Source organism: Delphinapterus leucas, chromosome 10, assembly GCF_059928025.1.
Source record: "Delphinapterus leucas isolate spDelLeu-1000000601 "Yukka" chromosome 10, BTC_Dleu_Yukka2, whole genome shotgun sequence".
In the NCBI taxonomy this organism is placed as follows: domain Eukaryota; kingdom Metazoa; phylum Chordata; class Mammalia; order Artiodactyla; family Monodontidae; genus Delphinapterus; species Delphinapterus leucas.
Window position 1 is genome coordinate 62,822,496 of NC_143138.1, and position 15,176 is coordinate 62,837,671.

Consider the following 15,176-nt stretch of genomic DNA (forward strand, 5'->3'; position numbering starts at 1 on the left):
GCCGTAGGGTATACATAAGTTGAAATACAATGCTGTACACATGAAACTTATACAATGTTATAAACCAATGTGAACTCAAAAAAAAACATTTTAAAAACAAAAAACACACATTCCTAGAACAAATATGAACACAGCCCTCAGTAACTGTTGGCTGATTTTTCAAAAAATGAAAGAAAATGTCTGGAGTGCAGACACTGTCTCTAAGATGACCAGCAAATGCTGTCTTTAGGAGTCCCACTGTGCACAGGGGGCATGGCACACTGGTGACAGAAGCTGAGTTCCGAAGTCAGGCTACCTGGGCTACCATCTCAGCATCACTACATACTTGCTGGGTAGCCCTGGGCAAGTTACTTCACCTTTCTGTGCCCCTCTATTAAGGGCTTATAGGAGTACTTGCTTGAGGCTGGAGAGCTAAATGACTAGCAGGTCTACTCAAGAATGCCTCCTGGATTTACATTTTCACAAGAGGAAACAGCTGAGTTTTTACTACTCAAACATTGTGTCATCTATCACAGTTATTTTTGGCCAATGTCTATTTAGGAAATATGTATATTTACATCTCCAAACACAATACAACATTTGAAAAAAAATGTATGTTGCAAACAAAATAGGCAGAATGCGAGGATCTGGTGGAGACGCCACGACTGCCAACAAAAGGGGTGCAGGAAGTTATTACACACAAAGCAACTGTCTGTGAAGAGCCACATACAGTAAACGGTCTGGCAATCCAGAAGGGATGTCATGCATTTTACATTTAATAGAATTGGTTGTTAATTATATATGGGTATCTTCTGGTGTTTCATTATGCTTTTGGAAACTGTTGGGCGTTGGGGTTTTGTGCAGTGGGTTTTTATAGTTTGTCCCACATGAAATAATGAGATGTAGGGCATCAGTTAGTGTTTTCATGCAGTATGTCTGGTTTTTAGGGATGAATTACTGATGTTAAGTGGGAGATGCTTACACGTAAAATACTCAGAAGAGTGGCTGGCACAGAGCAGAAGCTCAATATGTGTTAGGTATTACAAGTAGTAGTTAGTAATTAATAAAAAAAACAACAACAAAGAAACAAAAAACTTGTGTACTGAATACAAACCCAAGGCTACAAAGAGGTGAGGAAGGGGACTTGGCTCTCCTTGCTGGTTTCTCTAAAATGTTGCCAGCTGCCCAGGAGAAGGTGATGGGCTAATTACAAGGTTGTAGGAAGTGGTTTGAAATAATTTGATTGTGGAATAATTTTTATAATTTAGAATGATAATTAAGGGGTGTGAACTTTTCTTAATCACCCAGGTGGAGAGCCTTAGCTATGGCTCCCCCATATCACACCCCATTGTCCCACCCATCTTGACCTCAATCATGGATCCTTCTGACTGGCAAACTCCCCTTCTCCTCCATCCAAAGTCAGCACCACTGAGCAAAATCGAAGGTGAGGCTTGTGTTATAAGCCAAGGGACTCAGTTCTGGGTTTTTGTTTTTAGCAAAAAAAAAGTGCTGCTGTACTATTAGTACCACCTAGCTGGGGCACTCCTAAGATTCTTGAATACCCACCAACACCGTTCAGACCCTGCTTGCTGAGCTAGAGGGAGGAATGCTTCTCCCATAGTTGCTAGTGAAACAACAATGATGACAGCCCAGGGAGTGTGGGAAAAGGGCATTCATACTCTGTTGGCAGGAAGGTACACCAGAACAACAGGACAAGCTACCCACAGGGCAACATGGACATGTGTATCCAAAACCTTAACCTCTTCTCCACTCTTCATCCCAGCAATTCTATTTCCAGAATTTTAGTTGGAGCAAATAGTCAAGAATGTGCAGAATAGAGCCACAGGAACACATTCTCAGATATATCAAAATGGGATAATCCAGTTGACACTATTTTATAACCTTAGCAATGCAAAGATAATATCACTTCATGTCATTATAGAATCTGTGCTATATAATTTTTAACGTCTTTTCACTGAACAGACCCCTATTGTTGGACATGTTCTATTTTTTTAAAGCTTTTAAAAATATATATATATTTATTTTATTTATTTTTGGCTGCATTGGGTCTTCGTTGTTGCACGTGGGCTTCCTCTAGTTGCAGTGAGTGGGGACTACTCTTCATTGCGGTGCGTGGACTTCTCATTGCAGTGGTTTCTCTTGTTGTGGAGCAGGGGCTCTAGGCGCACGGGCTTCAGTAGTTGCAGCACGCAGGCTCAGTAGTTGTGGCTCACGGGCTCTAGAGCACAAGCTCGGTAGTTGTGGCACACGGGCTTAGTTGCTCCGCAGCAATGTGGGATTTTCCCGGACCAGGGATCGAACCCGTGTCCCCTGCATTGGCAGGCGGATTCTCAACCACTGCACCACAAGGGAAACTCTGGATATGTTCTATTTTTAGTAGGAAAAATTGAAAGCAATCTAAATGTCCACCAATAGGGGACTAGTTAAAGCTATACAAAGGGATGGTCCCATTTTTGGTTTTACACACACACACACACACACACACACACACTCAAATTGTGCACCAAAATGACCAAGGTGGTTTGCTCACAGATATTTTGTTATATTTGTTGCCAATTTTTCTACAATAATTATATATATATTACTTAAAACATTTAAATAATTTCAGCTTCCTTTTGCCGCATTGATAGCCTGGGAGAACCCCTAGAAGAATGTGAGGGGGCAGGGTACAGTCATCGCAGACAAAACGGTAACATATGAAGTGACCTCTGAGGCTGATGGGTCAGCACCCGGGCACATGTCTACAGCCAGCAGAGAAACAGTCTGTGTGGGTGTGGGGGTTAGAGTGGGGGGAGGACTCATCAGTTCTGCCAGTTACACATTTGCATCTGAAGAATGATGAACACACACACTCACCCAGGGTGAGTGAACATGTCATTTGATGCCTACTCATATTTTTGGCAAGAAACAATGGCGGCAAGAATGGGGTCACTGATCCAGACTCTGGTACCTGAGTGGTTCTTGGAAAGCCACTAAGTTGAGGTTTTTTTTCTTTCTTTCTTTTTCTTTTTTTTTAAATGCTATCCTACTTGAATCTCTTAGACTAAACTTTTTTTAAAAATAAATAAATTTATTTATTTTTGACTGTGTTGGGTCTTCGTTGCTGCGCACAGGCTTTCTCTAGTTGTGGTGAGCGGCAGCTGCTCTTCGTTGCAGTGGGTGGGCTTCTCATTGCAGTGGCTTCTCTTGTTGCAGAGCACGGGCCCTAGGCTCGTGGGCTTCAGTAGTTGTGGCACGTGGGCTGAGTAGTTGTGGAGCACGGGCTTAGTTGCTCCGTGGCATGTGGGATCTTCCAGAACCAGGGCTCAAATCTGTGTCGCCTGCATTGGCAGGCAGATTCTTAACCACTGCACCACCGGGGAAGTCCCTAAGTTGAGGTTTTTTTTTTTTTTTTTTTTTTTTTTTTAACAAGGCTATTTTAACTTAGCCAGTCTTTCATTCTTAGAAGTGGGAGAGCTGGTGGGAATACCAAACTCAAACAAACACACCCCACCAAGATGCAAACTTTCCTTTACTCTTCATCTCTGCAGTGACACCAACATCATTTTCACTCTGCAGAGTCTTAAGAGAGTTCAGGGATTTATAAAATAAATCCACTGTGCTAGGCTCTCTGGTTCTCTCCATCTTTTCAGGACAGACTCTACTAACTTCTCGAAGGCCTCCACCAGTTAGATCAACCCCAAGACTTTGGGCAAAGCAAATGTACTCTGTGACTGCTCCAACCACAAAGGGATAACCTTTAGTTCAGCCCAGAGATGTGGCCTCACAGGTCCATTTCCTAAGACCACAGGAAAGATTTAAGAAGGTAAAATGGGAAAGTTCCTGGGCTTCCCTGTATCTATACAATGAACCAAGAGACACGGCTCCAACAGTCAAGAACTTTCTGGAAAGAACAGACTCCACTGGACTCACTGGAGACCAAAATGGCAGCCTCTCCAGGCCACAGGGAGGAATCAGACATGTAACACAAACCAGTTCAGGATAAGCTGTCATAGCTGTCAGTAATGCACTGATGCCTTGATTTACACCATACTCTTACTAGAGGAGTTCTTAACTGTTATCACAGACAACCGGAAACATCTCAGACAATTCCCAGAGTTTCAAGACAGCTCTCAAGTGTGATGGGCACACTATTTTTCCTCACACATACATGTACACCTACTTTCATTGGCTAAATTACTCTTTATTCTTTTTTTTTTTTTTTTTTTTTGCGGTATGCGGGCCTCTCACTGTTGAGGCCTCTCCCGTTGCAGAGCGCAGGCTCAGCGGCCATGGCTCACGGGCCCAGCCGCTCCGCGGCATGTGGGATCCTCCCGGACCGGGGCACGAACCCATGTCCCCTGCATTGGCAGGCGGACTCTCAACCACTGCGCCACCAGGGAAGCCCCTACTCTTTATTATTAAACTGACTTTTTCTTCAAGGGAATCTTGAAAACTCAGTCCAAATTACAATAAACACAGTAAATATTTTCAACGTCCCATCTTCTGTGCAGCAATATGTCACCTCACTGCTGTTGGAGAAAAGAACCAGGAAGCTTTCCAGTCTCGGATTTGTCATGATGGCAATTGCCGGAACGCCCAAGTTCAACTTATCTGCTTAGATTGATTCTTTAACTTAATTTCCTCTAATATACCTGCCTGCCAAACACAAACGTCCCCTTAGATGCAGCAAAGGGTAATCAAAAACCCAAATCGCTTCCTGGATAGCTCTTTTAAAAACACAAAAGTTGTACTAGTCTCAGGAAAGGCCTCAAATCAAGTTCTTACATGAAGAGACCAGTACGGTTTTAATGCTTCCAGGGCCCACAGGGCACCTCCTCGTAGGCCCAGGTAGCTGGGATGTGGCGGTCCCTGCCCCCCACCGGAACTCGGAATTCCCACACAACTGTGGACCGCCCCCTCTGCCGACCCCCTTCCGCTGTCCAAGTCCACTACCCACAGGTGCGAGGGGCGGGGGCGTGTAGAGCCTCCGCGGCACAGAAGTGCTTTCATTTTTGGATTAATGTTCCTAAACTTCGGGAGAGCGAGAGAGGAGCGGACGGACAGGGGAAAAGGTGAGAAAAAAGGTGGGATGTTGTGGCGCCAAACCACCGTTTTCTCGCCCCGTCTCTCTGGCCCAGGCGCTGAGGTAGAGGGTGCGCCAGTGAGTGAAGTTCCCTCCTCACGCCCAGCCCGGCGCCATCAATAATCCAGGTAGAGCCCCCGAGCGCGCGGCGCGCCACCTCAGCGAGGTTTCCCAGGCCCGGCGTCCGCGCGCCCTTCTCTCCTTCTCTGACGGCGCCCGGCTTGTGGCCCCGACCACCGCGGTGCTCCCCGCTCCGGGACACCTCCACTTGCCGTGGTCTGAGCCCTGGGCGAGGTCGCGCGGAATGCAGGAGGGTACGGCCACCACTCCCGACGCGGCACGCCCCGGAGCCGGGCTTCCGTGGGGCCCCAGCCGTCTGTGCCCCCCGCCCGCGCCGCCCCCGCCCCACCGTGGCGGGCGGTGTAGACCCTCAAAGCCCAGTACCCCCTCAGCGCTCCGCGCACTGGCAGCGCCGCACTCACCCCATCCGCGGGCCAGGCGCGCAGCGCCCAAAAGCAGGACCCCCAGCAGTCCGACCGTGACCCTGCAGTTCAGGCCGGCCATGGTTCCGTGGCGCCTCGGTCTCGGCGGGGAAAGCGAATGTAGCCCGTGACTCGGAGCGGCGGGCGCGGGCCCGACCCTGGCACGGGCTTCTGTTAGTTCCGTCCCGTCTCGCTCACCTGAGCGCGGGCCGGACTGGCCCTGGCTCCGCCTAGCGCCGCGGGAGCCCTAGCTGGCTGGGTCAGTCCCCTCCTCCCTTTCCTCCTCCCCTTCCTGCCTCTACACCCGCCTCTCTCGTCCAGAGCAGTGGGACTTGTAGCCACCTTCTGAGGCCTAGCTGGCGCCTCTCTCAAGACTTTGTCTACAGGCGCGAAGGTCGCCCTTGGGGAACCCAGTCAGGCCTCCTTTTACTTTCCGGGCGACAAAGGAGGCCACTGTGCCGCGCAATTTTCCGGGGGATCATGTCTGTGGATCATCAAGTCCTGGCTTCTGCCTCTGCTTCCTCATTTGGGGTGGAGGCTTGCTGGACTTTAACGCCGGTGCTACAGCTATTCTTTGCAAAACTGTGAGCCTGAAGCCAGCTCCAGGCACTTCACAGACAGTATTTCTAGTGCTCACAGCAACCCTTCCATGTAACAGTTGAAACATTTACTGAGTCACTCAACCTGCCCAAGGTCACCAGGCCAGTTAGTAATTTATGGAGGCAGGATTTGATAGCCCCTGAAGGGGTTTCCACAAACGGGGTTGCTTTGTTACATTTTTGAAGAGTGAATGAATGAGTGAATAAATGCATGAGGCTGCAGAGGGCCAAGAGAAGAAACCTGAACAGGTCCACAGAGGCCCCTTCCTTGAGTTGTGAATAGTATGTATGGTACTAGCGTGAGGCATTTACTCCAGTCGTTGGGCTGTAAATCAATGGCGCTGGGTATCTTTTCCTCCTCCCAGCTGCTGGTGTGCCATATTTCTCTGGTTTCCGAGGTCCTATAGATTCTCCTTACACCCTGCAGACCACACACCATGTCCAGGGTCACAGGGCCACAAGGAGAGGCAGTGGATGGTTCAGGGACTCTCAGCTAGCAGACCAAGGTTCTGCCAAAATGACTCCAAGGGCCCCCCTGGGTCTGTCTGTGCCAGTGGGCAGCCAGAGGCTGGGCCAGGGTCACCCAGAACAACCTGGAAGAAGAACACATGAAAAAGCATTGGTCTACGTTCAGCTCCCACTTTTGTTTGATTCTTGGGGGAACTGAGCTTCTCCAGGCTGTCCCTACACTCATTGGGAGCAGGGCTGAGAAACCATCTCTTAGGAGCTTCATCCCCTCCTTATGTGTATCTTCAATGATGAGAATAAAGCAAACTCTGCCCACAGTCCACGAGGGAGGCAGGGATGTCCAGGCTGCGGACATGACTGCCCCCACCCTTCCATCTATGGCAGGGCCTGGACTGTGAGCTGGGGGGAACATCAGAGTTTACCTTCCAGTTCACTTTCTGCCTCAGGCAGACAGATGGGAAAACTGAGGCCTAGAGGGAAGGAAGAGGATGAGAAAAGTAGGAAAGCTTTTGGTGCTCCCTAAGGAATTGAGGGCAGCTTCATCAAGAGAAAGAAATTTTCAGAAAATCTAAACATCTTTCAAATATGTTTATGGTAACAGGAGAGTAAAGCAGATTTTGTCTGTTTTCCTAATTCTAAGCAGGCATATATACCCCAGCATCTTTTCCTAGCATCCATAACACCATTGTTTTCCACATGTGATGATGATGATGATGATAATGGCAACGTGTTGAATTGAAAATACTGGAAATATTCTGTGACAACTTTAAGCCTAAGGAACAAGTCATTTCTTTACTGTATAATTTTCTGAAGTTTGCTTAACTGGTCTCCCTGGGAGGGTGAAACTAACTTTCTGTAAATGACATGAGTCAATAATTCTCAGATGTGAAGGATTAGTGATGCTTCCAGATAATGGCAGCAAAGAGAAAGAGATGAGGAAAGTGGGGAGGCACTTCAGCATCCTTTGCATGACAACCCAGCTACATAGTTGAATTCAAGATGTCTTGAGGTAATAGCTTGGTTCTTGGAGTAGAGTGTAATCAAAGCATTGCCAAATTTTGGAAATGTCTTGTCTTTACAAACTTGGCTGAATGGAAGGAGTCAATTTTAAAAGGTTATCTCTGAACTGGCAGAAATCCAGGCAGCTGCGGTCTGTTGCCAGAGAAAAATGACATTGAAAGATGAGTTTTAAAACAGACTATTCTATCTAATTTTGACCCCTCTGGAAACCCTACAAAAACTACAAAACAGGAATTAAAAAAAAAAAAGACAGCGAGAACAGACAGAAGACAACAGCAGGATCCTCTTGGAAGCTGGAAAGCAGATGGACAAGTGGTAACTGTAAGCCAGTAATGGGGAAAATTAAGAAGTAGCATGATTTATATGATAGAATTCTCAAAAAGAAACAAAAACAAAACAAAACAAAGCAATAAACCAACCCTAAGGAACTGGCAGCACAAGGTATTCTGGAATGGGAGGGTGAAGGAGAGGCTAAAACAATGAAGCCCGGGAGAAAGCTGTTTGAAAAACACTATAGTTAGATCTCTGGAAACTGTACTCCATTCCTTCTGGCTGGGCAACTGTCCCTCAGCAGAAGTCTGAAGCATTGTTTTCTGAAGAGGTTAAAACTGAGGGAACTGGGCTGAGGAGTGCCAGGCATAGCTGAAGGCCTAGGAAACATTCTGAAAAATAGGTAGATAAAAGGAACATATGCATTCTCTATGCTGAGCTCCCTAGCCGCCAGACCCCAACTTGCCTCCCAGATTGCAGTAGTCTCAGTCCATTCTGGAGATAGAAAGAGTCTTCTTCTGGAGAATCTGACCAGCTCAAGGGGAAAGACCTAAAGATACAGATGTTTATCCCCATCAATAGGCTGACCATATTGCTACAATGATGTTTCCAGTTGGTAAGCCCCACCAATTCAGCTTTTTGATCTCTCACATTTAAATATGACCAGGCGGTAGGATTTCAAGACATCTGAGGAAAGCATCTAACATGATAGAGTCAAAATCAACCAACTAACTAAACAGAAAAAAGCAACTTGGAGAAGAGAGACTATATAAGGAGAATAAAACAAAACAAATCAAAGCAAAACAATTACTAACTTCTTTAGAAAGGTAGCAGATAACATTGTATCTATGCAGTAGGAACAGGATTTTATAAAAAATGAATATTCAGGGACTCACAGAAGAGTTCTTAGAAAAATTTTAAAACTATAGTAGACATTAAAAAATAAATAGAAAAGTTGGAAGATTTCCCAGAAAGTAAAGCAAAAAGATAAAGATAAAAAATAGGAGAGAAAAATTAAGGTAATTAGAGGTCCAGTTCTGGAGATCCAACATCTGAATAATGGGTTTCCTAGAAAGAGAGAGCAGATGAAATAGAGACGACATCATCAATAATATAATTCAAGAAATTTCCCAGGCCCGAATGACATGAGTTTTCAGATTTAAAGGCTCATGGAGCATCCAGCACAATGGATAAAATAGGCTCACATCAAGGTACATCACAGTGAAATTTCAGGAACCTATGAATGAAGAGAACATTTTATGATTTCCAGATAATTTCCAGGGTCTCATGAGAAGAAATGAAAATCAAAATGGCTTTGCATTTCCCAACAGCAACACTAGAAGCTGGAAGACAATGAAGCAATACCTTCAAAATTCTGAAGGTATAATAACTTCCAACTAAGAATTCTATACCCAGCCAAATTACCAGTTAAGTGGTAAGGTTCTGATGTAGACATTCAAAATCTAAAACAAAAACAAAACCAACAAAACCTCCAAACAACAAACTTCCACACACCTTTCTCAGGAAAATACTGGAGGATGTGTTCTATTAAAACAAGAAATGCATGAGACACAGAGAGGAGTGAATGCAGGTGTGTGGGGCTGAACTTAATGACCTTAAGAAAAAGAATACAGAATTACAAATAGAAAATCAAGTGGGGAAAATGATTATTTATTTAGAATAAGTAAAGAAATGACAACAAATCACAAACTTGAAAAAATTGAAAAATACCCCAAATGTCACACACACACAAAAAAAGTGATGTCTTCACAATTAACTCACTGGTACAGCTCTATTTCATTCATTCATTCATTTCTTCAGTTCATTTTGCTTCACTGATGTGTGTACTATCTGTTCTGGAACTTCCAGATTTCATCAAGATGCATCAGATAAGGTAAGATGCAATCTTTATTTGTTGGCACACCTTAGACATGTGAATTCACACAGAAATACTCAGTGTTTATAGAAACATTACAGTGTTGTGCCCTACAAATACAGGAATTCTTACAAATTGTATATGTGTGATTCTTATTAAAGACCAAAATAGTGTGGGACATTTATAATTTTATATGCTGCATTATCCATTTATTTCTGACAGAAAATAGAAACCTTCATTTTTGATAAGACATGATGAGAACTGCATGTTCTGCTTCAAATTTTAGTTTTGATAATTGGAAGAATTTTCCAGACTAGCTTCTTTGATTCCTCCTCCTCCACTATCCACATACTTCTGGTTGGGCACTGTAGGACACATTCATAATATAATACCATCTCTGACCTTGCTCCTTTTGGTCACCTCACCTGATGAGTCAGCCCAGTGGATGGGAGGAGTATTCCTGGAAGCCGCTACTACAGCATGAGGGCAAGCAACGACACGAAAGTGACCGTGCATTATGTAAAGATATCCTAGCAACCCCCAATTAAATGTATCTCCAATTCAACTTCTCCTTAGCCAGATCCCAAAATGCCCATAGCCACTCAATCCTGCATTGCATCAGGGGAGGTGGGATAGAGGGGAGGTGGGGGAAAACTCTTTTTGCAGTTGAAATACATGCCTTTGCAAATTTTACAAGAAACATGACCAGATGAGCACATGCCTTTGGAAGGGCTGCACAGTGATATTTGAGCTTTCTTATCTTTATGATGTATTTGCCTCTGGACACAAGAAGCACAAGATCCAGCTCAAGGGAGAGGTAAGGAATTTCCAGGTTGATGTGCACTAGGCTTAGAGAAACTGGAGACCAGATTGAGTCAAGTTGTAAAATGTATGGCCAAGGATTGTGGAAGTCCCTCCCGAGCGAACCATTGCACAGAATAAAATCAAATGGAGTCCTTACATTTGTTGATGAGATCCTCAAATAATAACAGTGTTTGGCCAAGATGTGCCTACTCCACACCTCAGCATACCCATGCTCTTCAGATGCACTCGGGCCACACGCGGCTGAGCAACCAGAGACAAGGAGCTGGCACCGTGGAGTGACACAGCGGCCCTGAGGAATAAACTTTTTTTTAAGCTTCTGTGATTTGGGGCTTCCAGTCCCCTGTAATGGAACCTCATCCTTAGGCAAGCACAGGATATTTTTCCGGTGCCGTGGAATGTTAAGGGAAAGCAGACCCAAGTGATTCACTGCAAAAAGGAATTTGACCTAAATGAGAGAGGTGGAATGGCTCAATGACTAACAATGCGATTCTGCAGTCAGATGTCCTGGATTCAAATACAGGCTCTGCAACCTACCAGCTTGTGCAACTCTATATATGCCTCAGTTTCCTCATCTGCAAATTGGGGCTATGAGAGGACGTCCTTCAGAAAGTGCTGTAGAGATTAATGAGATAATATATGTAACAGGTTTAGCACAGTGCTTGGCACACAGTAAATGCATAATAAAGGTGGCTGAGATTGCCTTTGCTATGGGGGTTGGTATGACAGGAGAGGGTATCAGCTTGGTGGGGGCGGAGGGGAGGACTCTGGAAAGAGAGGTCTGGAGACCAACTTCTTCATGATCTCATTCAAGCACGAAAGTGTCAGTTCCCCAGGACAGGAAGTTGTCTCGTCTTTACTCATCTGGATGTTCCCAGTGCTGAAAACAGTGCTTGGTATGTAGTCACTGCTCAGCAGATAGTTGGGGAATGAATGGATTCATCAAGCCAATGAATGCGTGGATGGCCCTGCTAACCCGGCCAGCTGAGCCTGGGGAGCTCCTTGTAACTTGGGACCCTGAAAAGATGAATGCCAAGTGTTCATTTTAAAAAGGGGTGGGCCCCTGGCTTCCAGAAAGAGGCCATTGTGGCCCATGCCAGGTGTCTGGCAGAGACCCTGGCCTTGTGGGACTGGCCAGTGTCTGGTGGGCCAGGACTTCATCTGGTTTGAACAGAGGGGTGGAAAGAACATCAGTCTGCATCAGGCAGCTTCTCTGAGACTTTGCTTTCCAGGGGATTAAGCAAGATAACAACGGGGAGATTCTTTCAGTGCACAAACAGCCCTTACTGTCACTGTAATGCCAACCACTGTTTCAAGGAGAAAACCTCCCAGTCACAGTTTGGGCAGAGGCCCCTTTGTGAGCCTTGAAACAGAGGAGTTGGCTGTGGTCTGGGGATGAGATAGGTGTTCCTAGTTTGCCAAGTAATTTTTTAAAATTAATTTATTTAATTTATTTATTTTTGGCTGCGGTGGATCTTTGTTGCTGTGCTCAGGCTTTCTCTAGTTGCGGCGAGTGGGGGCTACTCTTCGTTGCGGTGCGCACACTTCTCATTGCGGTGGCTTCTCATTGCAGAGCACAGGCTCCAGGCACGCGGGCTTCAGTAGTTGTGGCTCGCGGACTCTAGAGTGTAGGCTCAGTAGTTGTGGCGCATGGGCTTCATTGCTCCATGGCATGTGGGATCTTCCTAGACCAGGGCTCGAACCCGTGTCCCCTGCATTGGCAGGCGGATTCTTATCCACTGCACCACCAGGGAAGCCCAGTTTGCCAAGTAATTTGCCCAAGAGGGAACCATGTGGTACAATTTCAGTCCTGGGATGAGTAAGACAAGGAAAATCCTCAAGGAGCAACTAGTCATGCTGCGGACCAGGGCTGTGTGAACGTGCATCTGCGTGACTCAGGAACTCGCCAGCAGGCCGCCAAGCACCTTCTGTGCTCACCCCAAAGTTACCTGAAGCCAAGGAATCCGCACTTCATCACCTCCCCAAATCATGGCACCTAGGAGGTCACGGTAAAATGACAGGGGAGGAAAGAGGAAACGTGAAGCAGGAGACAGAGCTCTCCTCTCCTCCCTTTTTAAGCCTGTGCAGCCAGCTCCCTGTAAGTCTCTTGCCCGCAGGGTGAAGAAAGCCAGACCCTGCCCTCCCTGGAGAGCACCGCCCTCGGATATGACCCATACCCATGTCAGGCCTGTGCTTGCCAGCCTTGTTTCTTTCTTTCCTATATTTTCACTTGGACTGTGGGAGGAAAACGGTCTTTAGAATGCCTTCAGAGATGTTCTTCCCCTGGGAGAGGGAACTGAGTCATAACCACTGAGATGGAGCCTTGGAGCTCATCTGGTTGCCACCTCCTGTTGGATGGAGTCACAGAGACGGGATGTGACACCGTCAAGGCACACAGCAAGTGACCTTCAGAGCGGAAGCCAGGTGTCCAGCCAGGAGTCTGTGAGCTCTCCTTCCTAAGAAAACTGGTCCAGGGCTTCCCTGGTGGCGCAGTGGTTGAGAGTCCGCCTGCCAATGCAGGGTACACGGGTTCATGCCCCGGTCTGGGAAGATCCCGCATGCCTGCATGCCATGGAGCGGCTGGGCCCGTGAGCCATGGCCACTGAGCCTGCACATCTGGAGCCTGTGCTCCACAATGGGAGAGGCCACAACAGTGGGAGGCCCACGTACCGCAAAAAAAAAAAAAAAAAAAAACCTGGTCCAACTCTGCCGGCATCCTCATGCCCACCACCCACTCACCACACTACCACCCGCCTCTGACCTTGGCAGCTTGGCTTCCACGCCCACTGCTCTGCTGAAATGTTTCTCCTCAGGATGGCCAATGCCCCTCCCCATGGTCACACCAGGCCTGGTGACAGGAAGATGGTTTCAGAAGGAGAAGAGGATGGGGAAGGGGTGTGGGCTGAGGTTCTGAGACTTCCCTAGTCCAGAACTGGCTTGGGAGCTGGACGGGCAAAGACAGGGCTAACCCAACAACACCAAAGCCATTGGTCACTGCCTTTGCCTGCAGTGCCCTCCCACCCCACTTAATGGGGCTGAGAATCCAATCCATATCCTCAGGTGGCTCAGGTTGTACTTGTTGTGTAACCATCACCATCCACCTCCGGAACTTCCTGATCTTCCCAAACTGAAACTCTGTATTCATTAAACAACCTCTCTCCATTCTCCCTTCACCACCACCACACCCCGTCCCCTGAGAAACCATTATTCTACTTTCTGTCTCTATGACTTTATTATTTTAGGTATCTCATATAAATGAAAACATACAATATTTGTCTTTTTGTGTCTGGCTTATTTCACTTAGCATAATGTCTCCAAGGTTTATCCATTTTGTAGCATGTGTCAGAATTTCCTTCCTTTTTAAGGCTGAATAATATTCCATTGTATGGATATACCACATTTTGTTTATCTGTTCATCCATCAATGGACATTTGGATTGTTTTCACCTTTTAGTTATAGTGAATAATGCTGCTATGAACATGGGTGTACAAGCATCTATCTGAATCCCTCCTTTCAGTCCTTTTATTTATGTACCCAGAGCAAAATTGCTTGATCATATGGTAACAACAAAACCATCACCACACCTACAAGTAAATGGATGATGATGCCATAATAGCATCAAATATCTAGTCAGTGTTCAAATTTACAGTTGTCTCATTAAAATCATTTTTAATAGTTTAGTTGTTTGAATCAAAATCAAAACATCCTTCCTGTATTGCAATTGATTGGTATGCCTTTTTTTTTTTCTTTTTTTTTGCGGTACGCGGGCCTCTCACTGTTGTGGCCTCTCCCATTGCGGAGCACAGGCTCTGGAAGCACAGGCTCAGCAGCTATGGCTCACGGGCCCAGCCGCTCTGTGACATGTGGGATCCTCCCGGACCGGGGCACGAACCCGTGTCCCCTGCATCGGCAGGCAGACTCTCAACCACTGCGCCACCAAGGAAGCCCTGGTATGCCTTTTTTTAAAATAAAATAACCTGTTTAGTTTGGAATAATTTTATATTTAAGTGGCAAAGTCAGGACAGAGACATCCCATGTACTCTTCACCCAGGTACCTCTAATGTTAATATCTTCCATAACATGAGAGATTGGTCAAAACTAAGAAATTGACACTGGTACTTTACTATTAACTAAACTCTAGACTTTACTTGGATTTCACCAGTTTCCGCACTAATATCCTTTTTCTGTTACAAGATTCCATCTTGGATACCACATTGCATTTAGTCATCATGTCTTCTTAGACTCCTCTGCTCTGTGACGTTTTCTCAGTTTTTCATTTTTCATGACCTTGACAGTCTTCAGGAGTGCTGGCCGGGTATCCTCTAGAGGGTTCCCCAGTCTGGGTTTGTCTGATGTTTGTCTCATGATTAGACTGGGGATATGGATTTTGGTAAGGACAGCACAGAGGCAGAGCACTTCATCGCATCCCATCAGGGGTGGGTGACATCCACAGGACACCACTGGTGATGCTCACCTTCATTTCTGGGATAAGTGGTGTCTCTTGGCTTCTCCGTCCTAAAGTTACTATCTCCCCCTTTCCCTGCTCTGTTCCTTGGAAGTGAACCATTAAGTTC

General features: G+C 46.2%; 1 protein-coding gene across 2 annotated transcripts in view; it reads right to left on the reverse strand.

The window, feature by feature from the left end:
* Positions 1-5,792, reverse strand: part of CDCP1 (CUB domain containing protein 1) — a 58,044-nt gene extending 52,252 nt beyond the window's left edge. For both annotated transcript variants that reach the window (XM_089919179.1, XM_030762438.2), the window contains exon 1: positions 5,548-5,792. In XM_089919179.1, the coding sequence (XP_089775305.1) occupies positions 5,548-5,629 (82 nt within the window). In that variant the 5' untranslated portion in view covers positions 5,630-5,792. The remainder of the gene's footprint in view (positions 1-5,547) is intronic.
* Positions 5,793-15,176: the final 9,384 nt, after the last annotated feature.